The 27,827-nt window shown below is 39.6% G+C and overlaps 1 protein-coding gene across 1 annotated transcript in view; it reads left to right on the forward strand.

The window, feature by feature from the left end:
* The window catches only part of BARD1 (BRCA1 associated RING domain 1), a 91,577-nt gene extending 83,849 nt beyond the window's left edge, over positions 1 to 7,728 (forward strand). The window contains exons 10-11 of the mRNA XM_005909590.3: positions 2,852 to 2,949; positions 4,330 to 7,728. Of these exons, the coding sequence (XP_005909652.1) occupies positions 2,852 to 2,949; positions 4,330 to 4,662 (431 nt within the window). The 3' untranslated portion in view covers positions 4,663 to 7,728. The remainder of the gene's footprint in view (positions 1 to 2,851; positions 2,950 to 4,329) is intronic.
* The last annotated feature ends 20,099 nt before the right edge of the window (positions 7,729 to 27,827 follow it).

Below are 27,827 nucleotides of genomic sequence, written 5' to 3' on the forward strand. Positions count from 1 at the left end.
AGTACCTGGCATTTCCTACAATGCTTTATTTTTTTAATAAAATAAAGATAGGAAAAAACTGATCTAGGAGTTGGAAAATATCTGAGTTTTTATCTCACTTATGTCACTTAAAGAATTTAACTTTCCTTTACCTGTGAAATGAAGAATTTGATTAGATGAAGCATCAGGAGTTTCAAATTGGTAGTCTTAAGTCCAAAACAGGTACAATTTATATGATTTAGTTCATCATAATCATTTAATTTCTGTGTCTTTAAGATGTGCATATGACCATTACAGTCTCCATAACTTCCTCCCACTTAAGACGAGATACCCAACATGATTATGTAATTTGCAAGGCCCTTGTAGGCATTATTCTCACCCAGGGTTCAAAAAATTCTCCACGTTTTCTGTGCAGCAATAATTCTACCATGTTATCATAGAACTGGAAACTGTTCCTTAGTTTTTGGGCAGGGCGGGGTTGCTGCTGCTGACGCTAAGTCGCTTCAGTCATGTCCGACTCTGTGCGACCCATAGACAGCAGCCCACCAGGTTTCCCATCCCTGGGATTCTCCAGGCAAGAACACTGGAGTGGGTTGCCATTCCCTTCTCCAATGCATGAAAGTGAAGTCGCTCAGTCGTGTCCGACTCTAGCGACCCCATGGACTGCAGCCTACCAGGCTCCTCCGTCCATGGGATTTTCCAGGCAGAAGTACTGGAGTGGGGTGCCATTGGGGAACTATATTTTCCTTCTTTAGTTGATATTAAGTGGCAGAGAGAGTTGGCAAAATGTTTCTCTTTGTAATAAGAGAATACCAGAGGAATGCATTCTTCATTTAGCTCAACAGTTATAATTAGAGCCTTGGATTTTTCTGACTACCTTTACAGAAATTTACTGAACAATTACTATAAGGCTGGAAGTTTTATGATTTGAGGCATATTTACACTGAAAAAGCTGCCCTCTTGGTGTCTGCTGTCTCATTTCTCTTGATGCCATGCTTGTCTCATTCTGCTATCTGTTAATGCTATATTCTGTTAATTGACTAATGCTGGCAAATCCCTTGGGTCAATTAAAATAATTTTAGTATGATTTTTTGATAGTTTAAATAACCAGTCACATAAACCCATAAGGTTGGTAAGCAGCCAGCATAGGCACAGTGTATTTATTTATTTTTGTAGTTATACATTAGCTGTTTACTTGTTACAGTTAGACGTCATAAGGGTATTCAGTGTTAAGTTCTTGGCTTTATGTACCGGCATGTACAGTTCATCTAAACCAGTATAAATGCTCTGCAAATATCATTAGGAGAAGGGGGCTACATATTTAAGTGACATAAAGTAAAAGGAATAATTTATATGTGAAATAATAAGTCTGAGGTAAGTCAGTTATTTGGTTATATTGGTAATGTTTTTTGTGTTGATATTTAATATACTATATCATGTAAGCACACTGTCAGTGTTTCTGGTATGATTTTGACCTAGTCATAATTTTTATTTTGAAATTCATTTTTTAATAAATGGTAAAATTGATAGTTTAGTATTAGCTTCATTGGAAAGATAGTTTTTTATACCCTGTGAGTGGTTATTAAAATTATACTTTTAAAATATAGTTTTTAATTACATACAAAAAAAAGTTTCTATAAACTATCATATTTATAAGTTATTGATCAGAATAAGATTCAGCATAGCAGACTTAGCTAAATAGGATTCTTGTATTGAAAACATTGGGGGAAAGGGACCCCAAAACACAGGCAAAACTAGCAGAAAATTAAGAATCACGTGATAGAGAATTACAGATATGCCAGCGTTGAACGTTGAATTGTGATATGTATTCATAGCTCCAAGTTAAAAAAATTCAGTCCCTTGACAAAGCTATGCTTTTGAAGAGATGGAGTATTCAGTCATTAAAATATTCTGACTTTTGTTATACTATATAATATCTTGGAACATCTCAACTGAAGCAGCTGTCAGTTCAGTTCAGTTCAGTTGCTCAGTCATGTCTGACTCTTTGCTACCCCGTGGACTGCAGCACTTCGGGCTTCCCTGTCCGTCACCAACTCCCGGGGCTTGCCTAAACCCACGTCCATCGAGTCAGTGATGCCATCTGACCATCTCATGCTCTGTCATCCCCTTCTCCCCCTGCCTTCAATCTTTCCCAGCATCAGGGTCTTTTCCAGTGAGTCATTTCTTCGCATCAGGTGGCCAAAATATTGGAGTTTCAGCTTCAGCATCGGTCCCTCCAATGAATATTCAGGACTGATTTCCTTGAAGCAGCTCTAAGGCATTTGAAGTACTCACCAGTCGTCCCTTGGTGACTGCAGTGTGTGCCTGTCAATTCCAAACATGTCGCAGACTCTGCTTTACTGTTTATTTTAACAAGTGCTATAGAGCCCCTGTTAGGTGGCCAGCTTAAATGAGGTGTTCTGGACTCAGGTACTTTGCTGAATGTCAGATCACTTATAGTCTAACAGGAGGTTAGACATGGGATTGCCAGGATGAGTGGGGCAGATGGTTAGATCTTGGGGTCAGATCATTGTGAGCTGAACTTCGTGGGACTTTTTATTCACTCTAATTTTGATAATGGCCATAAACTAAAATTTAGATTTTTACCTTGTACGTGGCATAATGTATTGATTTAGGTTTTTTACAAAGAAAACTCAAATTTATATTCAGTACTGCCTCATTGCTTAGTCTTGTGAAGGAAAGATCAGTTTTACTACCTTTTGTTTTGGCGTAAGTTAGGTTTCTTTTTCTGTTTCAGAGCAATACTTAACCATGAAGAGGAAAAATGGCTTAGGTAAATGGCTTCATTTCAATGTGAAAGAAATACTTTTCACTTGATATTTATTTTGCTTTTATCCTTGGTTTTTGCCAGGGGTGAAAGCATGTCTACAAAGCAAAGAATGTGAACAGGAAGAAAAGTATGAAATTCCTGAAGGACCACAGAAAAGCAGGCTCAACAGAGAACAGCTGGTATTTTCCTTTTGATTCTGCTTTCATTGTTCTTATCATAAATTAATACTGTTATTACCATGAGGAAAAACTTCTCCTGCCCTTTTAACAAGTACAGGTGACTGATTAAAATTTTTTTTAATTATGTATTTATTGGCTGTGTTGGTTCTTCATTGTTATACAGGCTTTTCTCTAGTTGCAGCCAGCAGGGGGCTACACTCTAGTTGTGCTCGGGCTTCTCATTGTGGTGGCTTCTCTTGTGTGGACCACAGGCTCTAGGGCATGCGGGATGCAGTGGTTGCTGCTCCCGGGCTCCAGAGCCCAGGCTCAGTAGTTGTGGCACACTGGCTTATTTGCTCCACAGCGTGTGGGATCTTTCCCAGTGATCAAACCCATGTCTCCTGCCTTGGCAGATGGATTCTTTACCACTGAGCCACCAGGGAAACCCCTGGTTAAAATTTTAATTGTGCTCATTTCAAGTGCTTGATTCTGAGAGATGATAACAATGAGCAGTAAAATCCAGAAGGTAATAATTTCATATGGTTACTGCATTTTGGGCATTTCAAACATTACCATAAACCTTTCAGAGTCTGAGGGAAGTCTTAGATGCAGGTAGTTTGAGAGAAGACAGCTGATGCTCAGGTTTAGTTAACCATGTCTTTATTACCACATATTGAGATTTTATTGAACAAAATTCCATTTTTCTGTTGACGTACAAGTGTATTAAAAATGTTGAAGAATTTTTGTAGAAGGGGCTTGTGAAGCTTTTTCTATAAAGCACACAGAAATGTGTTTATAGCTAAGTGGCTCTCTGGCCCTGGCTTTCTAATGTGTTGTGCTCTAAGGAAAATGTTTCTAGAACCCCGGAGGCCACCCTCCCAAGTGCTGCCCTGGGGGAACCTGGGTTGGTAGTATATAGGGATCTGAATGTGGATGGGCAGAGCTGGAAAGCTCCATGGACAAGCTGTTAGACTTACAGTTACGTTTAGCTTGGTATACCCAAAGCATATTTTAGATATGGTAGGAAGGAATTCTTGAGACTTTAAGTCCTACCAAGTATGAATAAAGATTCTGATACAAGAAGTTTGAGGAACAGATTTTAAATGTGTATGTGTACCAAACACACATATACACACACATTCATAGCACACCTAAAATGTGACAAGAGTGAAAAGGGCCAGAGTCTTCAGGAGAAAAAAATTATTGGAAACCTTTATTTTCATGAGTATTTTTCTTAACCCAAAGAGTTACTTAACCCAGAGAGTTCTTGAAGTGTGTCTTGTCCTTGCACCTCATTAAATAACTTAACTGCTTGTGACTTTTTATTTCCCTTATTTCATGTGCAGTGTTTTTAAATATTTTTGTCTGCTTTTAATGAGCTTTTTTTGTTTGTTTTTTCAGTTGCCAAAGCTGTTTGATGGATGTTACTTCTATTTGGGGGGAACCTTCAAACACCATCCAAAGGACAACCTTATTAAGCTTGTCGCTGCCGGTGGGGGCCAGATCCTCATTAGAAAGCCCAAGCCAGACAGTGACGTGACTCAAACCATCAATACAGTCGCGTACCATGCCAAACCTGATTCTGATCAGCGCTTCTGCACACAGTATATCATCTATGAGGACTTGTCTAATCATCGCCCAGAAAGGGTTCGGCAGGGCAAAGTCTGGATGGCTCCTTCCAGCTGGTTTATAGATTGTGTGATGTCCTTTGAGTTGCTCCCTCTTGACAACTGAACTCCCACAGTGTGATAACCTAGTGATTGCACTGTTTTCATCAGTCACGTTTTTACAAATAGGTAGACTCATTCATCACAGAGGGCGATGGCACCCCACTCCAGTACTCTTGCCTGGAAAATCCCACGGACGGAGGAGCCTGGTAGGCTGCAGTCCATGGGGTCGCGAAGAGTCGGACACGACTGAGCGACTTCCCTTTCATGCATTGGAGAAGGAAATGGCAACCCACTCCAGTGTTCTTGCCTGGAGAATCCCAGGGACGGGGGAGCCTAGTGGGCTGCCGTCTATGGAGTCACACAGAGTCGGACATGACTGAAGTGACGTAGCAACAGGAGCAGCAAGCAGCAGCAGCAGACTCATTCATATACTTTTTTCCCTTGAATTAATATATATATATTTAAATGTGTATGTGTACCAAACACACATATACATACACATTCATAGCACACCTAAAATGTGAGAAGAGTGAAAAGGGCCAGAGTCTTCAGGAGAAAAAAATTATTGGAAACCTTTATTTTCATGAGTATTTTTCTTAACCCAAAGAGTTACTTAACTTAATATATATATATTGTTTGCCAGATTAGGAATTCATTCTGTATTTACCATTTAGGTGCTGAGTGCTGAGATTGCTTTAAAGAATTTTTCTTTTTAAAACTAGCATATGTGTTGATTCATCATGTCTTTCTATTCACATTGTGCTCAGATGCTCAGTCATGTCCTACTCTTTGCAACCCCATGGACTGTGCCCACCAGGATCCTCTGTCCATGGGATTCTCCTCTCAAGAATACTGGAGTGGGTTGCCATTTTCCTCCTCCAGGGGATCTTCCGGACCCAAGGATAGAACCCACATCTCTCGCATCTCCTGCATTGGCAGGCAGATTGTTTACCCCCGGCAGCACCTGGGAAGTCACTATTCATGCCATCAGATATCAAAGATTAATGAGACGGCATCAGAACTCTTGGTTACATCTGCAAGTGGTATCATTATGTCTCTCACTTTTAATGTTCTTTGATGAAAAAAAGTCCACACCTGCCACCAGCAAAAATATTTGCCTTTGTTTAGTAAGCAGATAATATTGTCAAATAATTTATTCTGGTCTTAGTATAATGAAAATAGTTTACCTGGTCTAAATGTGCCACCATAGGTGTTAAAATACTTTTGCTTTCTACAGTTGTGTTTTAGTTACTTATAATTTACTTGGATGACTATTCCTACATTTTTATCCCCCTTTTCTAAAAAGAAAAAAAGTCTTTTAATCAGGAAATCATGATTTGAATCTTCATATTACCGTTTTTTGGTGAAAATCAACATTGGGCTCATGATATTTTATTGTATATACTTGCTTATTAATAATCAGCTTATAACTGTTAATAGCATATGTATCTAACTGTGTAGAACATTTTCTCTAACATATTTTAATTTCAGTATTTCTTAGGAGGTCTCACCAGACTAACAAATTTTTAGTCAAATATAAGTGACTTAGAATGCAGTCTTTCTGGTAGACCTTAACATATATCCTTAACATAATTTTTTCATAGGTCTTAATTTCTTTCTTCATAAATTGTTTTTCATGTTTAGGTTTCTGGGAGGGCAGAAGTTGGTAATTACTTGATTTCAAACTGAGTTTGTCCAGATGATACAAAAGGTTGTGACAGTAAGTTTAATGGTAGCAATGAAAAGGGCCCGCTCATGATCCCAGGACTGCCAGGGCTGCAAAGTAGTGCACAGGACATCAGCCGAGAATGGGGAGACCTAGGGAGGTTACTGTGGGCTGAGTGTTCTTATTTGTGAATCAGCAAGGTAGATTGGATCATTTAAAAACATTTTTCTAAGAAGTAGAATTCTTTAATAAGTCTTTCTAGAAATTTAATGTACTTATAATATTGAAAACATGGGGAGGGTGTTACTGTTGAGACTTGGCAGCTTTGTCCCTTTTGGTAACCATTAGGTTAGAATATGGACAGTCTGAAGTTCAGGAACATTTTAAGGTCCATTTATTTGAAGTTTGAAATTTGGCTGATTGTTTCAAAATAAAGTTTACTTTAATTTCTTCTTTGCAATGTTATTTTTCCATATTAAGAAATGTATTGTGTTAACACAATAATACTGCTGATCCTGACCTTCAAAGGGTGAATTAGCTCTGAAACACTCTATTCAACCAGTAATGTGTTTGTTTTGCATTTCATTCTAATGGAGAATGATGAACAACATATTTAGCACTAAGCAATTCTGAGGGGTTAGATAATGTCTGGATTAAATAATTTAAGACTCCCTGGGATTTTGGTTGTCATTTTTGATTTATAACTGACTTTTGGTTGCTTTCTGTTACCTCATTGGTCATATCCTAGACAAATTTGTGTTTTCTCTGATCTGAATCCCTGTTTGTAAAAACACTTCTGATATTTACATCTCTCCTTCCTTCGTTCATTCTCTTGGTTTGTCTTCCCTCTTTGTCATATGTTGTGCCCCACTATTAAGCATTTTTATATTAGGTTTCCTTAACTATTTTGACAGCAGCTAATTGATGTTAAGCTCTTGAAAACTTGTATTTTCTGTATAGATACACTTGTAATTATTTTCATTTTTCAGTCAGAGATTCACGCTTCCTTCTTAATTACCGTGAACCATTAAAGTTGTTTGTGCTTGCATATCTCTGTTTCTTCTATAGAAGGGGCCTATTCTGCACTGTTGAAGAATGAGGCTCAGCAAGATGTGTGAGGAAATCTTTCAGCTGACAAAAGCTTAATCTTTTTGAGTACTATATTTCAAATGTGTATTAAGTACTTTATTACTTAAATAAAATGTTTTGAATACAGTGTAATGTTGGTAATTTGGAATCGTCATTAAGAGTGTCATTTATTACACAGTGATTCCCTTGTGGTTTTTTTTTTTAATTGAAATATAATTGACAGTATTGTGTTAGTTTCATGTGTGCGTCAGTGATTCAATACTTACTTACATTTCAAATGGTCACCTTGTTAACTAGTTGCTGTTCATCACCACAGTTATTACAATACTATTGACTATATTTCCTATGCTGCATATTACATCCCAGTGACTTAAATTTCTTTTATAACTAGGAGTCTTTACTTCTTAATCCCCTTCACTGATTTTGCCTGACTCCCAACCCACCCACCCCTTTCCCTCTGGCAACCACTGGTTTGTTTTCTGTATCTGTGAGTCTTTCTGTTTTGTTTTTTAGATTCCACATATAAGTGAAATCATAAAATAATTATATTTCTCTGTCTTATTTCACTTAGTAAAATACCCTTTAGATCCTTCCATGTTGTCATAAATGACAAGATTTTATTCTTTTTTACTGCTGAATTTGTTAATATTGTATATTTACATTGTACATATATGTCACATCTTTTTCCATTATCTGTTGATGGGCACTTAGGTTCTGTATCTTGGTTATTGTAAATAATGCTGCAATGAACATTGGGGTGCATATATATTTTCAAGTTTAGTGTTTTTGTTTTCTTCAGATAAGTACCAGAAGTAGGATTTCTGGATCATAATGGTAGTTCTATTTTTAACTTTTGGAGGAACTTCCTATTGTTTTTTATAGTGTCTTCACCAATTACAGGGCTTCCCTGATAGTGTTGGTAAAGAATCCACCTGCAATGCAGGTAGACCCTGGCTCATTTCCTGGATCAGGAAGTTCCCCTGGAGAAGGCACAGGCTACCCACTCCAGTATTCTTGGGCTTGCATTGTGGCTCAGCTGGTGAAGAGTCTACCTGCAATTTGGGAGACCTGGATTCCATCCCTGGGTTGGGAAGATCCCCTGGAGAAGGGAAAGGCTACCCGCTCCGTATTCTGGCCTGGAGAATTCCATGGACTACAGTCCATGGGGTCACAAAGAGTTTGACATGATTGAGCGATGTTCACTTTTCACCAATTACATTCCCATCAACGTAGCACAAGTATTCCTTTTTCTCCTCATTCTCTCCAACACTTTTTTTAAAAATTAGGTTGGTACAAAAGTAATTGTGGTTTTGCATCGTTGAATCTTGCTGTTTAATATTAGAATACATTCTTAAATATTATACATCATTTTAATGAGCATTGCTTTATGTTTTTTGCTAATGACATTACTTGCTATGTATTTTATATGTATTTTAGGCTATAAAAATGATGTTAGAAAAAAAGCAAATTGGAGCAGTTTTCTTATTTGAGTTCAAAATGGATCACAAAGCAGTGGAGACAACTCAGTATCAACAATGCATTTGGTGCAGGAACTGCTAACAAATGTACAGTGCAGTGGTGGTTCAAGAAGCTTTGCAAATGAGACAAGAGCCTTGAAGATGAGTGTAGTGGCTGGCCATCAGAAGTTGACAAGGACCAAATGAGAGCAATCATCAAAGCTATACTCTTACAGCTATACTAGAAGGTGTCAGAGAACAACAGTTCTAAGGTCATTTGGCATTTGAAGCAAATTGGAAAGATTAAAAAGCTTGATAAGTAGGTGCCTTGAGCTGGCTGAAAATCAAAGATTGTCACTTTGAAGTGTTGTCTTTTACTCTATACAACAACAATGAATCCATTTCTCAGATTGCAATGCGCAATGAAAAGTGGATTTTATACAACTGATGATGACCAGATCGGTGGTTAGACTGAGGAGAAGCTCTCCAAAGCACTTCCCAAAGCCTAACTTGCACCAGGAAAAGGTCATGGTCACTGGTGGTCTGCTGCTGGTCTGATTCACTACAGCTTTCTGAATCCTGGCGAAAACATTACATCTGAGAAGTATGCTCAGCAAATCGATGAGGTGCACCAAAAGCCGCAAGGCCTGCAGCCAGCATTGGTCAACTGCTGCTGAGTCACTTCAGTCGTGTCTGACTCTGCGACCCCATAGATGGCAGCCCACCAGGCTCCCCCGTCCCTGGGATTCTCCAGGCAAGAACACTGGAGTGGGTTGCCATTTCCTTCTCCAATGCGTGAAAGTGAAGTTGCTCAGTCATGTCCGACCCTCAGTGACCCCATGGACTGCAGCCTACCAGGCTTCTCCATCCATGGGATTTTCCAGGCAAGAGTACTGGAGTGGGGTGCCATTGCCTTCTCCGGCATTGGTCAACAGAACAGGCCTAATTCTTCAGGACAATGCCTGACCACATGTTGTACAGCCATCATTTCAAAAGTTGAACAAATTGGGCTGTGATGTTTTGCCTTATCCACCATATTCACTTGACCATTCACCAACCAACTACCACTTCTTCAAGCATCTTGATAACTTTTTGCAGGGAAAATGCTTCCACAATGAGCAGGAGGCAGAAAACGCTTTCCAAGAGCTTGTTGAATCCCAAAGCACAAATTTTTATGTTACGAGAATAAACAAACATTTCTCATTGGCGAAAATGTGTTGATTTTACTGGTTCCTATTTTGAGTAGTAAAGATGTGCTAAGCCCAATATCTTTATTGAAGAAATTGTCTTTTCTCCATTATATATTCTTTCCTCTTGTCATAGATTAATTGACCATATATACATGGTTATTTCTGGGCCAGCATGTTTTGAAATCAGGGAGTATGATGCCTCCAGCTCTCTTCTTTCTCAAGGTTGTCTTGGCTATTTGGGTCTTTTGTAGTTCCATACAAATTTTAGGGTTCTTTGTTCTAGTTCTGTGAAACATGCCATGGGTATTTTGATAAGGATTGATTGTACATTGCCTGAGGTAGTATGAACATTTTAACAATGTTAATTCTTCAAGTCAATGAGCAAGGTATATTTTCCCATTGAATTATGTTGTCTTCAAATTCTTTTAAGGTACAGGTCTCACCACCTGGTTAATTTATTCGTAGGTGTTTTATTCTCCTTATGCAGGTGTAAATTAGACTGTTTTCTTCTATTCCTGGTACCTTGTTTTTGGTATATGGAAACACAACTTTTGATACCTGGAAGTTTCTATTAGAATGGTGATGAGGGAGAAGTGGGGAAAATACTTAACTGTTCAGACTCTGACCTGGTTTGTGACTAACACCCTAGCTTAAATAAGTATTACTTTGGCCACAGTGCTCCAGTTTGCCTGTGCAGGCCATTCTGAGAGGGGTCAATGAGCCTAATGACAGACATGAAGATTGGATTAAAGACCCAGGAAGGGCATGTCTCCTGCACAGGCTTTAAAGTCAGTTGGACTTTTTACCATATCTTTACTAGTTTAGTTAACCTGTGTCTACAATTATAAAGGTGGGAAAATGCTGTCTGTCGCCCATGGATGTCAAGGTGGATGAAAGTACAGCACTGTGCAGGCACTCACAGGATCACTTTTCATTCCTGTGTGAGCAGATGGATCAGACTTCTCTAAAAGCAGCTCGTTGAGAAGTCGGTTGGTCCTGGTCTTGGTCGTCTTGGTCCTGAATCATTCTGGCCATCGTCATCAACTCTAGCTTAAATGCTTCCTGTGCTGTCTTCACTTTACTGATGGTAGCCTTAACAGCATCCAGGACCTGGCTAATTTCTCTCTGACTTCTCTCCCTGGCTATGAGTGCAGCTTCCCCAGCTATGTAGATTCTCCTGCCCATTCAGGTGAGATTTTATTTAGCTTTCATTCCTGGAATTGTGTGTATTATGCTTTGGTTACCAAGATTGCTTAGGCTTCTATACTTATTATGTACACCTGGAAAGCACTGGCCAAACCTTTCCTGTTGGCTTTGTGTCACAATACTTTCTGGGCACCTCAGTCTTTGTGCTGTATGACTTTGGGATAACCTTACTTTTTGTACTCAGTCGCATCCAACTTTGTGACCCTGTGGACTGGAGCCTGCCAGGCTCTGTCCATGGGGATTCTCCAGGCAAGAATATTGGAGTGGGTTGCCATTTCCTCCTCCAGGGGATCTTCCCAACCCAGAGATTGAGCTCATGTCTCTTGTGTCTCCTGCATTGGCAAGTGGATTCTTTACCACTAGAACCACCTGGGAAGCCCAATCTTTACACATCCTCTTCAAAAAAGAAAATTGATTTTTTTCTACCTTTAATTAATAATTTGTGAAACTCATATTTTCATTATTAATATTACAGAATTTTTAAAATCACTCCTCGTTGCCTGCTGCTAAAATAGTGCCAAAATATTCTTCCATCAGTGAAATATATACGACTTTTTCTGAATTTTACCAGCATGACTACCTTCAAGTTTTTAAGTTCTTACAGAAATATTATATAATTACTGTAGAAAATTTGCAAAGTATAAAAACACAAGGAAGACAGTAGTAGCCAGATTCAGGAACCATAAGCTGACAAATTGGTTTTTGGCTTTCATAATGTAGGGGAAAAAAAAAAAGATTGAACGCTATTGAAAGGGCTTGAGTGGTTCAGTTTTCCACAGCCTCCATCATTCCTTACTCTCCTGCCTCTCCACTTCTTGGGCCTTGGGAATATTGAGTTAGTCCACAACTCAGAAGCAGAATTATTAACATTCTTTTCTATTCAAGCACACACACACAACTTTTATAACTAAGGATTTAAATCCTAAATATACTTCCCATATTTTCCCATATGATTAAATATTTTTATATGTGATTTCCTATAGTTGTATCAGTTCAGTTCAGTTCAGTCACTCAGTTGTGTCCGACTCTGCGATCCCATGAATTGCAGCACGCCAGTCCTCCCTGTCCATCACCAACTCCCAGAGTTAACTAAAACACATCCATCGAGTTGGTGATGCCACCCAGCCATCTCATCCTCCATTGTCCCCTTTTCCTCCTGCCCCCAATCCCTCCCAGCATCAGAGTCTTTTCCAATGAGTCAACTCTTTTCATGAGGTGGCTAAAGTACTGGAGTTTCAGCTTTAGCATAATTCCTTCCAAAGAACACCCAGGACTGATCTTTAGAATGGACTGGTTGGATCTCCTTGCAGTCCAAGGGACTCTCAAGAGTCTTCGCCAACACCACAGTTCAAAAGCATCAATTCTTCGGTGTTCAGCTTTCTTCACAGTCCAATTCTCACATCCATACACGACTACTGGAAAAACCATAGCCTGGACTAGACGGACCTTTGTTGGCAAAGTATTGTCTCTGCTTTTGAATATACTATCTAAGTTGGTCATAACTTTCCTTCCAAGGAGTAAGCGTCTTTTAATTTCATGGCTGCAGTCACCATCTGCAGTGATTTTGGAGCCCCCAAAAATAAAGTCTGACACTGTTTCCCCATCTATTTCCCATGAAGTGATGGGACCAGATGAGTTGTATAGTTGCCTACTAAAAATGTGTTATAATTTTATCAGATTCATGCTATTGAATATTTGGGTTATTTCTGTTACAGAGATTGGAGAAGGAAATGGCAACCCACCCAGTACTCTTGCCTGGAAAATTCCATGGACAGAGGAGCCTTGTAGGCTACAGTCCATGGGGTCGCAAAGAGTCGGACATGACTAAGTGACTTCACTTCACTATTACAGATAAAACTGTATAGTTCAGTTCAGTTGCTCAATCGTGTCCGACTCTGCGACCCCATGAACCGCAGCACGCCAGGCCTCCCTGTCCATCACCAACTCCCAGAGTCCATCCAAACCCATGTCCATTGAGTTGGTGATGCCATACAACCATCTCATCCTCTGTCATCCCCTTATCCTCCTGCCCTCAATCTTTCCCAGCATCAGGGTCTTTTCCAATGAGTCAGCTCTTTGCATCAAGTGGCCAAAGTATTGGAGTTTCAGCTTCAACATAAGTCCTTCCAATGAATATTCAGGACTGATTTCCTTTAGGATGGACTGGTTGGATCTTCTTGCAGTCCAAGGGACTCAAGAGTCTTCTCCAACACCATAGTTCAAAAGCATCAATTCTGCTCTCAGCTTTCTTTATAGTTCAACTCTCATACCCATACATGACCACTGGAAAAAGTATAGCCTTGACTAGATGTACCTTGTTGACAAAGTAGTGTCTCTGCCTTTTAATCTGCTGTCTCGGTTGAACGTGAAGTCGCTCAGTTGTGTTCGACTCTTTGCGACCCCATGGACTGTAGCCTACCAGGCTCCTCTGTCCATGGGATTTTCCAGGCACTAGTACTAGAGCGGATTGCCATTTCCTTCTCCAAGGGGTCTTCCCAACCCAGGGATTGAACCCAGGTCTCCCACATCATAGATAGACGCTTTACCGTCTGAGCCACCAGGGAAGTCCATGGTCATATATATATATATACATATTTATATAAACATTTTGGTCCTGGGGAAAGGGAGAGGATTTCTTTAAAATGTCAAGCTAAGTCACTATCATTATCATCTCTATAAAATGCAGTGCACACCCTACCTATTTAAATTAAGACTTACAGTTATGCTTAAAATATAAAAATTAAAAAGTGAGCCTTAGTTGATTGCTGCAATTTTCATGAGTTGATGAAGCTTTACATGTAAAGTTCAGAACACCCCAGCTCTTACAGGTTAGAAGCTAAAAGGAAAAATAGGAAAAGGAATTTTAGGCTTTTTGGTAGAGATCTTATGGATCACCTTGCCAGTGAGGGAGTTCCACTGGTAGCTCAGATGGTAAAGGATTTGCCTACAATGCAGGAGACGGGTTCGATCCCTGGGTCAGGAAGATCCGCTGGAGAATGGCAACCCATTCCAATATTCTTGGAGAATTCTATGGAAAGAAGAGCCTGGCAGGCTAAGGTTACAGTCCATGGGGTTGCACAAGAATTGGACATGACTGGGTGACTAACATTTGACCAGTGAGGAGCTCTTCTGTTAAGATGAGGAAATGGGTCTGGAGACCTTTAGGTCACATACCTCATTACTGGCAGGGCCCACATTAAAAGCATATGTTGTTCTGCTTCTGCCATCTCACCTTCCAGGGTACATTGTTTCTTTAAGAAATCCAAAGCATTTGCTGTTACAGAGCCTGTAATCTGATTTCTACTTGATTGAACTTTTCAAGCTGATCTAGAAGAGGAGATAGCATTCAGCCCTACCCACCTCCACCTCAGCAGTCATTGCATCTGTATTTGAGACCAAAAACGATCTTCAAATCTTTCTTATTACAGGCAGTCACGGCCAACTAGTCAAATTGGTTTTTCAGTTAGAATTATTTACCTTCACTAAAACCAGCCATGCTCGAAAAACTTAAGTAATCCTTATATGTGTGTTGCTTTCTCCACAGTGTATGGGAAGTATAGGACCCAGTCAGTAACTGTGGCTCAGTCTAGAAGTGATTCTCAACTGGGAGGCCATGCCCTCTTAGTTGGTCATTGAAGGGGGAAAAACAAGCTCAAAGGCAGCAAGAGAGTCGGAAGGAAGAAGATAGTTTGGAAAAGCTCTCTAGGTGATCTTTATGCCTGCACTTCCCACAGTTGCAAGTTACATCTTTGGTACCATTTCTTGTTGGAAACTTGTTATGTGGTCACACCATTTGGAGATTATTTTTTGATTCAGGCACCTATTGCAATGCAAATTGTGCATGGTGTAATTTGACTAAATGTAGTCATATCTTATGTATGTAATATAGCTGATCTCTCAAAACTCACGTTTGTAAAGCTAAGGTATGTGGAATTTGCTATAGAATGTGATTGATGCATGTGTCTTAAAATCATCACCGTTCTCACTGTAATATAATCATTTCATTTTTCCTGTAAGTTCTGGAGTTCTGATACCTAGTGGTAAATTCATATTATATTTCTTGACTGTGGAAGTAATGATAACAGGTATGATGTTTCAATTTCTTTTAAAAAGGAATTAATACATTCTGAAAAGTAAATGAAATCTGAAGCTATTTTTCACTGACCTTTCCTTTACAGATACACGACAAAAGCACAAAGGGCAGGCAGTTGACTTTTTCGGTAAGTATCCTCTTTTTTAAAAGTTAAGTTGAAAGTTGAAAGTTAAGTCAATCAGTCGTGTCCGACTCTTTGTGACCCCATGGACTGTAGCCCACCAGGCTCCTCCCTCATGGGATTCTCCACGCAAGAATACTGGAGTGGGTTGCCATTTCCTTCTCCAAAGGATCTTCCTGACCCAGGGATCAAACCCCGGTCTCCCGCATTTGAGGCAGACGCTTTAACCTCTGCAAAGATGCACTAGTAATTACACATATGCTGTTTATCCTTTTTCTTTTTAAAAATGTAGATCTCATTAACATTTTTAAAGGAGGCTGAACAAGAGTCTGATATTGATTCACTCACTAGTTTGTACATTGATGCATTAGAATATTTATTGGGAAACTGCTGGATATCACACCTCTTGGAGCAGTGAAAAGTGAATGATGTGGCCACAGTCCTCAAAGGGCTTACCCTTTAGTAGGACAGTCAAACAAGTAGACAGATGGCTGCACAGATACTGTGTCTGGCAAAGCAGGCCACTTTTACCAGTGCAGGAAGAAGGGCTTGGAGGAGCCATGTACCCTAGGGGGCATTTCTATGTCAGGACATCAGGAAGGCTGTCTCACACACAGCTACCAGTGACTTACTTGGCAAAAGAACCCACCAGTGTTTGCTCTGGACATGCAGCTTAATGCTTTGAAAAGGGTTCTAGGACTCATTCTTAGGATCAAATGAATTAATATTCACCATGATATTCACTAAACATTTTTTGATTCCCCTTGAGTGATATTTATAAGAGAATGACATTTTATCAATATTTTATTAGAAGGTTTTTTCTTTAATTAGAAAGTCAAGTCAGAAATAGGAAATGTATCTTACTGAAGCCATGAATAGGAAATGAGAGGTGTTTTTTTTTTTTTTTGGTATCAGTGTTTAATTTGCTTAGTTACCAAAGTTAATCTCAAGATAATTTAAACAGCAGTTAAAGCTATCCAGATTTATTTCATCTACCTTTTCCTCTCTGCAAATGTATGTTTTTAATATTCATGCTGGTTTTCTCTGAATTCAGATGTAGTCATTAAGAAGGTTTTTTTTTTTTTTTTTTGTATTATAAGAAAGCCGTTTAATATGGATCATTGGTGGTTAAAAGAATTTACATTTTGTAGAGGAGTAATGTGTGTACATAGTTTAAAAAGTCAAATAATACTAAAAAAGATTCAGATGAAAGCATCAGTTTCCTGAACTTCTCTCTCTCTCTCTCCCCAGAAGCAATCATTCTGCGCACTTTGAGCAGTTCACATTGGTATTTGCCTTCTCCATTAGTAAGTATGTATGCTCTGGGTTCTCTTGATTCATCCATTCTAGACATGTATTGATTTTCTCTTATGGTAGATGGTCGGTCATCTCTGCACTCCTGGCACGGTCTTTCCTCTACAAACCTTCCTAATAGGTGGCTTAAATCTCTCTTCAGGGTTTTCACCATAAGGACTGGAAATATTTCTTGCTCTTCCAAGTTATCTGCAGTGGTTGCATTTTCTTTTTGCAAACCTTTTTGGTTTTATTTTTATTCGTTTATAAAATTTATACCCAGATGTTTGAACCTATGTCTACATCATCCACTACTTCCTGAGATCTTTGAGAAAGGTCTCATGATATAATTTTTCTCCAAGAAACACCTGGTTGGGCAGTGGACTGGCTTCAGTGTTTTCCTGAACACTTCCCTCCTAAGCCTTCTGTCTTCCCCTCTTGAGTGTTGACTGCTCACTTGTCAGATCTGCTGCCAGCTTTCATCCTGAGACTTCCCTTTCACAGGTCCTGGGAAGCTGCCTGCTTCTTTTCTCTATTGGAGTCCCTGTTTTCTGCTTTACATCAATATTTTGATGGAGAATATCCTCCAGTAGCTTCATGAGAAAGAATGCAATCTCTAAATATTTTGTCTGAAAAATATTTTATTCTCCCATCACCACTGACCTTTGGCTTGGTAAATAATTCTTAGGTGGTAATGGACTTCCCTCAGAGTCGAGCTTTCAGGGATGAATCAACTTCTGCCTTCTTGTCTGTCTTCCCTCTAAGGCACTGGGGTTTGACCTTCTCCTATCTATGAAGTTATTTTCATGGGTTTCTCAGTGTGGTTTTCAGGCAAAAAAAGGGGCAGGCAAGGGTATAATGTCTTCAACATCTATTTACATTCCTCTGAAAACCAGAAATTTTTACCTTTTATGTATAGTTAATAAAACGGTGCTTTGGACTACTTCTTCCATTTGGAAATAATTGGACATACCCTTGTTTAGAAAGGTGTAGTCTAACCTTTTAGAGTAATATTTGACAAAATAAGCAGGCTAGTTGTGTGGGGCTTGGAGCAACTTGCCGACTGATATAAGTTCTACAGTTTCTTTTCCAAATGAGATTTGGGGCTTTGAATGATGATTTTAAATGGCTGACTCATTCTTTGCTCAGAAAAGTCCACTGATTCTATCTGTAATATTCTATATACAAAGTATCATGATATTCATGGTTAATCTTTTAAGCACTAAGCCCTCTTATCTAATGTTTCCTGGCCAGGCATGATTTTACCTTTATTGTTATTGTTCAGTCACTCAGTCATGTCTGAGTCTTTGTGACCCCATGGACTGCAGCACACCAGGCTTCCTTGTCCTTCACCATCTCCCTCAGTTTGCTCGAACTCATGTCCATTGAGTCAGTGATGCCATCCAACCATCTCATCCTCTGTCATCCCCTTCTCCTCCTGCCTTCAATCTTTCCCAGCATCAGGGTCTTCCAGTGAATCTGCTCTTTGCATCAAGTTTTTTCCTTAGGTAGTACTATTGAGATTTATAAGCCTCAGTGCCTCAAAGTAAAGGCTGTATTCACAGGAGATCTGGTAAAATGGAATGGGAAAAATCTGGAAAAAAAAATCTGAAATGGAAGTCATCTAGCTGTAGGGGAGGTGATGGGGATTTTAAAAGTGTGTATGAAGAGGAAGCTATCAGGTAATGATGATACAAAAATATAAGTCCAATTGGTGATGACCATTTGGACATTTTGGAAGATGGAAATACTGAGTGGAAAGTCTATCAATCTCCCAGGACTATGGTTGAGGGAAGAGGAAGAAGGAATAAACAGAATGAAGCATACACAATACTTGCTTTATGTCATTTTATGTTAAACTGTAGTTTCTTAAGGATTTGCAGATAAGCCAAGCTTCTTTATTCAAAGATAAGCTTGTGGTTTTGTAATTTTTATCTGTAAGAAAATAGTATTTCAATTCTGAGCATATCGGTACCTTGTGGGAGTTTAGGGCAATAGACCTCTTACCCTGTGTTGGATGATAAATAATCCATAGAAATATCATATTCAGGTGGTTATCTCTGGAGAATATTTTAATATTTTATAATAATTTTTGAAGGAAAAGAACCCATAGAATAACAAAAAAAAGTTTTTCAGGGTTCAACATGTCCTTGATGGGCTCATCCCTTGTAATACTGTCAGCTTGTATCAAGTGTCAGTAAACAGTGATTTAGAATCTTGGTCCTCAGCCGTTTCCTTCTCTTGTTTTGAATCTTTTCCAAAATTCTGTTCCATTATAAATCATTTCCGTTTGTAGGTGATCCTAAGGATCACTAAAAATAGCTTATTCTTTAAGTTGTCTTTGTGTTTAAAATGTTACATCACATGTAAACTGAAAGGTTACAGAGTTGGACCTCAGGGTTTTTTCCCCATTATTCGCCACTTTTTATTTGAGTGTTTTCTTACTGTCAGTTCTGCCACCAGATGTCTTGAATACATTCTTCCTTAATAGAAAGGTCTCTGCCTCTATCCCTGTGCTATACCTTGAGCAGAAGACTAATTGCATTGTCTTCAGCTAGACTTCCATTCCCTCTGTATCACCGTTCTCCTGCGCTCCATATTTTTACCCTTCATTGACCGTCAATGGCATTCAGTCTCAAAACTGAGCTTTGATGCTCTCCAGTTATTTTCTAGCTTTGTCATCTAAGAGTAAACAAGCTTCCACAGGATTCTTGGAATTGTCTAGTTTTATAAAGCCATCAGATGTTCACCCACTTGTGTAGATAAAACACTTTTTTTTGCCTTATGAATTATTAGCTTTTTTCCCTTCTCTCTTTTTTCCTCTCCAGAATTTAGGTTTTACTTCAACATTGACACAGTGTAGCTATCAGAAATTACCAAAAACTCTTATTTCCAGTTACTGGTGAAGGTCAATGGTCCTTTGGCTCTTACTAAAGAAACCATGACCTAATTTGTATAAGCTTCTTAAAGTCAGGACTAGATAGTAATGAAAGCAGTGAATGTCTTCTTGTTGCATGCCTACCATGATCAAACACCATTTTCATTGGTTTACATGTATTAAATAATTCTTGCAAAAGCCTTGATTTCCCCAGCACAATTTTTGTCCCATTTGAAAGATAAGAAAACAGGCATTGAAAGTTTAAGCACCTTGACCAAAGTCATACAGATAGCTTTAGTCCTGCTGAGAGTTGAGTCTACATAATCTGACTCAATAGTGTGAACTGTTTACTACCACCGCAGCCCCCTTCAACATCTCTGAACCCAGATGTGGCTCCAGAAGAATTTTTAGTGCAAAGAATCAATGCCTGAGCTCACTGAAGCAACTCACTAAGGAGGATGAACCAGGAAAAGCATGTGAAAGAGACGACGTAGTGTAGTGGTTCATAATGGGCTAACTTTAAATTATGAAGTTAATTTGAATGATTCATGTCTGGCCCTCAATTTCCTCATCTGTAAAATGAGGAGAAACATGTCTTGAAGGGTCATGAAGATAAATGAATACATATAAGTTGCTTATTTAGCTCAGATGGTAAAGCATCTGCCTACAATGCAGGAGACCTGGGTTCGATCCCTGGGTCAGGAAGATCCCCTGGAGAAGGAAATGGCAACCCACTCCAGTATTCTTGCCTGGAAAATTCCATAGATGGAGGAGCCTGCTAGGCTACAGTCCATGGGGTCGCAAAGAACAACTTCACTCTTCACTCAAGTTGCTTATTGTGAGAAGAGTAATAATTATACATGGAATCTGTCTTAGGAATAGATCTGAAAGGCAGCAGTCTAAACAAGGTAGGGAATTATTTTTATCTTACGTAATACAAAACCTAGAGGCAAATGGTCCAAGGCTGGTACAGTGGGTCCCATTCTCTACCTTCAGTTCAGTCGCTCAGTCATGTCTAACTCTATGACCCCATGGACTGCAGCATGCCAGGCTTCCCTGTCCATCACCAACTCCCAGAGCTTACTCAAACTCATGTCCATTGAGTCAGTGATGCCATCCAACCATCTCATCCTCTGTCGTCCCCTTTTCCTCCTGCCTTAAATCTTTCCCAGCATCAGGGTCTTTTCCAATAAGTCAGTTCTTCACATCAGGTGGCCAAAGTATTGGACCTTCAGCTTCAGCATCAGGGCTTCCAATAAATATTCAGGACTGATTTCCTTTAGGATGGACTGGTTGGATCTCCTTGCAGTCCAAGGGACTCTCAAGAGTCTTCTCCAACACCAAAGTTCAGAAGCATCAATTCCTCGGTGCTCAGCTTTCTTTATAATCTGACTCTCACATCCATACATGACTCCTGGAAAAACCATAGCTTTGACTAGATGGACCTTCATTGACAAAGTAATGTCTCTGCTTTTTAATATGCTATCTAGGTTGGTCATAGCTTTTCTTCCAAGGAGCAAGTGTCTTTTAATTTCATGGTTGCAGTCACCATCTGCAGTGATTTTGGAGCCCCCCAAACAAAAATCTGTCACTGTTTCCATTGTTTCCCCATCTACTTGCCATGAAGTGATGGGACTGGATACCATGGTTTTAATTTTCTGAATGTTGAACTTTCAGCCAACTTTTTCACTCTCCTCTTTCACTTTCATCAAGAGGCTTTTTAGTTCCTCTTCACTTTCTGCCATAAGGGTGGTGTCATCTGCATATCTAAGGTTATTGATATTTCTCCTGGCAATCTTGATCCCAGCTTGTGCTTCCCCCAGCCCGACACTTCACATGATGTACTCTGCATATAAGCTAAATAAGCAGGGTGACAGTATACAGCCTTGACGTACTCCTTTCCCAATTTGGAACCAGTCTGTTGTTCCATGTCTGGTTCTAACTCTTTTTTTCTTGACCTGCATACAGATTTCTCAGGAGGCAGGTAAGGTGGTCTCATATTCCCATCTCCTGAAGAATTTTCCACAGTTTATTGTGATCCATATAGTCAAAGGTTTTGGCATAGTCAATAAAGCAGAAATAGATGTTTTTCTGGAACTCTCTTGCTTTTTTGATGATCCAGCACATGTTGGCAATTTGATCTCTGGTTCCTCTGACTTTTCTGAATCCAACTTGAACATCTGGAAGTTCACGGTTAACATACTGTTTAAACCTGACTTGGAGAATTTTGGGCATTATTTTGTTAGCATGTGAGATGAGTGCAATTGTGTGGGTTTTTGAACATTCTTTGGCATTGCCTTTCTTTGGGATTGGAATGAAAACTGACCTTTTCCAGTTCTGTGGCCCCAGGAGAGTTTTCCAAATTTGCTGGCATATTGAGTGCAGCACTTTCACAGCATCATCTTTTAGGGTCTGAAATAGCTCAACTGGAATTCTATCACCTCCACTAGCTTTGTTCATAGTGATGCTTTCTAAGGCCCACTTGATTTCACATTCCAGGATGTCTGACACTGGGTGAATGATCACACCATCATGGTTATCTGGGTCATGAAGATCTTTTTTGTATAGTTCTTCTGTGATTTCTTGCCATCTCTTCTTAATATCTTCTGCTTCTGTTAGGTCCATACCACTTCTGTCATTTATTGTGCCCATCTTCGCATGAAATGTTCCCTTGGTATCTCTAATTTTCTTGAAGAGATCTCTAGTCTTTCCCATTCTATTGTTTTCCTCTATTTCTTTGCACTGATCACTGAGGAAGGCTTTCTTATCTCTTCTTGCTATTTAGAACTCTGCATTCAAATGGGTATATCTTTCCTTTTTACTTTTGCCTTACCTCCTTTTCCTTGTCTTGTTTGCCTTTCTCTCTACCTTACAGCATTGTTATTAATATAGGTGTTCCTTATAGCTCTAGCCATCATGTCTGCATTTTAGACTGAAAGGAGAGAGCAAAAGAACTGCTGGCTCTGTAAGGCACACCCCACATCTACTTCTTTTGTCTCACTGATCAGAAAGTTACATGATCACCCCATCTGCAAAGTGTTGACTGTAACAACAACAAAAGAAAATGGAACTGTTTGCAAAGAATCAGGAGCTAGCCAACATAGGTATGTGACTACATGTGTGTTCATACATGATGATACATGTGTTTATTGTGTACCAGAGGCCATAGGATCAAGAACAAACTACCCTAAAACTACATGTATGCAGGTCAGGAAGCAACAGTTAGAACTGAACTTGGAACAACTAACTGCTCAATACTGGGAAAGGAGTACGTCAAGGCTGTTTATTGTCACCCTGCTTATTTAACTTCTATGCAGAGTACATCTTGTGAAATGCAGGGCTCAATGAAGCACAAGCTGGAATCAATATTCCTGGGAGAAATATCAACAACCTCAAATATGCAAATGATACCACACTAATGGCAAAAAGTGATGAGGACTTAAAGAGCCTCTTGTTGAAGGTAAAAAAGGAGAGTGAAAAACCTGGCTTAAAACTGAACAGTCAAAAGATGAAGATCATGGCATCTTGTCCCATCACTTCATGGCAAATAGATGGGGAAGAAGTGAAAACAGTGACAGATTTCATTTTCTTGGAGGGGCTTCTCTGGTGGCTCAGATGGTAAAGAATCTGCCTGAAACGTGGGAGACACGAATTCAATCCCTGGGTTGGGAAGTTCCCCTGGAGAAGGGAATAGCAAGCCCCTCTGGTATTCTTGCCTGGAGAATTCCATGTACATAGGAGCCTGTCAGACTAAAGTCCATAAGGTCGCAAAGAGGTGGACACGACTGAGCTACTAACACAACACAAAATCACTGCGGATGGTGAGTGTAGCCATGAAATTAAAAGATACTTGCTCCTTGGAAGAAAATCTAATGACCAGCCTAGACAGTATATGACAAAGCAGAGACATTACTTTGCCAACAAAGATCCATAGAGCCAAAAGTGTGGTTTTTCCGGTTGTCATGTACAGTTGTGAGAGTTGTACCACAAAGAAGGAGGAGTGCCGAAGACATCCACCCTGAATATTCATTGGAAGGACTGATGCTGAAGCTGAAGCTCCAATATTTTGGCCACCTGAAGTGAAGAGCCAACTCATTGGAAAAGACTCTGATGCCGAGAAAGATTGAAGGCAGGAGGAGAAGGTGACAACGGAGGATGATATGGTTGGATGGCATCGACAACTCAATAGACATGAGTTTGAGGAAACTCCAGGTGATGGTAAAGGACAGGGAAACCTAGAGTGCTGAATTCATGGGGTTGCAAAGAGTTGGACATGACTTAGGGAATGAACAACAACCACCAAAAAACTAGGGAAGAATTGAAGCAGTAGTATCCTGTCCAGCAGCAAACCTGAGGAGCAGAAGCACTTCATAAAAGCTGAGGGAAATAAGTTAGAGAGGGTATGAAAAGATGTTCCTACTACATATGTTAAAATATTAAGACAAAAAATGTGCTTGACCATTGTAAAAGGATGACGTGTAAATGCCATTATATATATATATATATGTGTGCGTGTGTGTGTGTGTGTGACATATATAGATCTTAAGGTCATATCTAAAGGTTACATCCAGGTCTTAAGAAGTTGCCTTAATTGGTTAGGCAGAATTATCACAAAGCCTTGGTACTGGGCTTGAACTCCACAGAGATTAATTACCCATCCCCTTATCATCAGTCCTTGGCCAGCCTTCTCATAAATGAATGTAGTCCAGACAGTAATGAATGTAAGTTTTTTTTTCAACCTCTCTTCACTCCCATACCACAGAACATCCATTCAAATAGATAATGAACTGATAGCATCATCTTTGCTCTGAAGGACAAGAGGAGGTCTGTGGTAACAGAAGGCACAGTCCTGTGGCCACTGCTGAGTTTTCTGGCACATTTGCTGGCATACTGAGTGCAGCACCTTCACAGCATCATCTTTCAGGATTTGGAATGGCTCAACTGGAATTCCACACCTCCACTAACTTTGTTTGTAGTGATGCTCCCTAAGGCCCACTTGACTTCACATTCCAGGATGTCTGGCTCTAGGTAAGTGATCACATCATCATGGTTATCTGGGTCGTGAAGATCTTCTTTGTACAGTTCTTCTGTGTATTCTTGCCACCTCTTCTTAATATCTTCTGCTTCTGTTAGGTCCATACCATTTCTGTCCTTTATCGAGTCCATCTTTGCATGAAGTCTTCCCTTGGTATCTCTAATTTTCTTGAAGAGATCTCTAGTCTTTCCCCTTCTGTTGTTTTCCTCTATTTCTTTGCACTGATCGCTGAGGAAGGCTTTCTTATCTCTCCTTGCTATTCTTTGGAACTCTGCATTCAAATGGGTGTATCTTTCCTTTTCTCTTTTGCTTTTCACATCCCTTCTTTTTACAGCTATATGGAAGGCCTCCTCAGACAGCCATTTTGCTTTTTTGCATTTCTTTTTCTTGGGGATGGTCTTGATCCCTGACTCCTGTATAATGTCATGAACCTCTGTCCATAGTTCATCAGGCACTCTGTCTATCAGATCTAGTCCCTTAAATCTATTTCTCACTTCTACTGTATAATTATAAGGAATTTTATTTAGTTCATACCTGAATGGCATCTGGTCCCATCACTTCACGGGAAATAGATGGGGAAACAGTGGCAGACTTTATTTTTGGGGGCTCCAAAATCACTGCAGATGATGATTGCAGCCATGAAATTAAAAAGACACTCACTTCTTGGAAGGAAAGGTATGACCAACCTAGATAGCATATTCAAAAGCCGAGGCATTACTTTGCTAACAAAGGTTCATCTAGTCAAGGCTATGTTTTTTCCTGTGGTCATGTATGGATGTGAGAGTTGGACTGTGAAGAAGGCTGAGCACTGAAGAATTGATGCTTTTGAACTGTGGTGTTGGAGAAGACTCTTGAGAGTCCCTTGGACTGCAAGGAGATCCAACCAGTCCATTCTGAAGGAGATCAGTCCTGGGTGTTCTTTGGAAGGACTGATGCTAAAGGTGAAACTCCAGTACTTTGGCCACCTCATGCGAAGAGTTGACTCATTGGAAAAAACTCTGACACTGGGAGGGATTGGGAGCAGGAGGAGAAGGGGACAACAGAGGATAAGATGGCTGGATGGCAACACTGACTCGATGGGTGTAAGTTTGAGTAAACTCCGGGAGTTGGTGATGGTCAGGGAGGCCTGGCGTGCTGCAATTCATGGAGTCGCAAAGAGCTGGACGTGAGTGAGCTACTGAACTGGATGGAACTGAATGGTCTAGTGGTTATCTCCACTTTCTTCAATTTAAGGCTGAATTTGGCAATAAGGAGTTCATGATCTGAGCCACAGTCAGTTCCCGGTCTTATTTTTGCTGACTGTACAGAGCTTCTCCATCTTTGGCTGCAAATAATATAATCAATCTGATTTTGGTGTTGACCATGTGGTGATGTCCATGTGCAGAGTCTTCTCTTGTGTTGTTGGCAGAGGGTGTCTGCTATGACCAGTCGTTCTCTTGGCAGAACTCTATAAGCCTTTGCCCTGTTTCATTCTGTACTCAAGGCCAAATTTGCCTGTTGCTCCAGGTGTTTCTTGACTTCTTACTTTTGCAGAGTAGTATATGCAGAGTATGTCATGTGAAATGCCAGGCTGGATGAAGCACAATCTGGAATCAAGATTGCTGGTAGAAATATCAATAACCTCATATATACAGATGATACCACCCTTATGGCATAAAGTGAAGAGGAACTAAAAAGCCTTTTGATGAAAGTGAAAGAGGAGAGTGAAAAAATTGGCTTAAAGCTCAACACTCAAAGAACTAAGATTATGGCATCTGGTCCCATCACTTCATGGCAAATAGATGGGAAAACAATGGAAACAGTGAAGACTTTATTTTCTTGGGCTCCAAAATCACTGCAGATGGTGACTGCAGCCATGAAATTAAAAGATGCTTGCTCCTTGGAAGAAAAGCTATGACCAACATATTAAAAAGCAGAGGCATTACTTTGCCAACAAAGGTCCATCTAGTCAAAGCTATGGTTTTTCCAGTAGTCATGTATGGATATGAGAGTTGGACCTAAAGAATACATTGGAATCAGTTCTAATGAGGTGGATGAAACTGGAGCCTATTATACAGAGTGAAGTAAGCCAGAAAGAAAAATACCAATACAGTATACTAACGCATATATATGGAATTTAGAAAGATGTTAATGATAACCCTGTATGTGAGACAGCAAAAGAGACACAGATGTATAGAACAGTCTTTTGGACTCTGTGGGAGAGGGTGGGATGATTTGGGAGAATGGCATTGAAACATGTATAATATCATATAAGAAACGAATCGCCAGTGCAGGTTCAATGCAGGATACAGGATGCTTGGGGCTGGTGCACTGGGATGACCCAGAGGGATGGTACGGGGAGGGTGGAGGGAGGGGAGTTCTGGATGGGGAACACGTGTATACCTGTGGTGGATTCATGTTGATGTATGGCAAAACCAATACAATATTGTAAAGCAATTAACCTCCAATTAAAATAAATAAATTTATATTAAAAACAAACAATAAATAAAATGTTATTTTTACTATTTGGGAAAAAAATGTGGCTAGAATTTGGGGTTTTATAAGATTCAAGTTACTGAAATGTTTTCTGGTTCCGTAGAAATAATACCTTTTAGGTGGTACAATAGACATTTTGTAAACTTTTAGTAAAATTTTATCATAAAAGGAAAAAAAAATTAAAAAAACAAGGGAATGGTAGGTAGAAAACAGGGTAATTTGAATGATACTGAGTTTCTTTCTTTTTTTTGGCCACACCTGTGGCATGCAAGATCTTAGTTCTCTGACCAGGGATTGAACCCATGCCGCCCGCAGTGCAAGTGCAGAGTCATAGCCACTGAACCACCAGGGAGGTCCCAATGATACTTAGTTTCATTAAAAAAAATTTAGTCATCAATATTTAATAGCTAAGATTATAAACAATAGGTTTATACATTTTTTCAGCTATATATGTATGTAATGGGTTAAATAAAGAAGTCTTCAGGAGTGGCCATGCAAATGGATGGAATAGACAGAAGTAGAGCCGACAAAGAATAATGCCCAGGTTCACTGCTAATGGTGAATTTCCTAATGCTGGGAAACATCCTGGCTGAAAAAGATAACTGACTTTTTCTCCCTATCTGCTTTAAAATATGAAGGTAATGTGATTTCAACATGCCTGCATTTGAGAGAGGACAGTGACCTATATACATTTCTTTTGCCTTTGGTCCAAGCAATTCATTTTTA

Source organism: Bos mutus, chromosome 2 (assembly GCF_027580195.1).
Source record: "Bos mutus isolate GX-2022 chromosome 2, NWIPB_WYAK_1.1, whole genome shotgun sequence".
In the NCBI taxonomy this organism is placed as follows: domain Eukaryota; kingdom Metazoa; phylum Chordata; class Mammalia; order Artiodactyla; family Bovidae; genus Bos; species Bos mutus.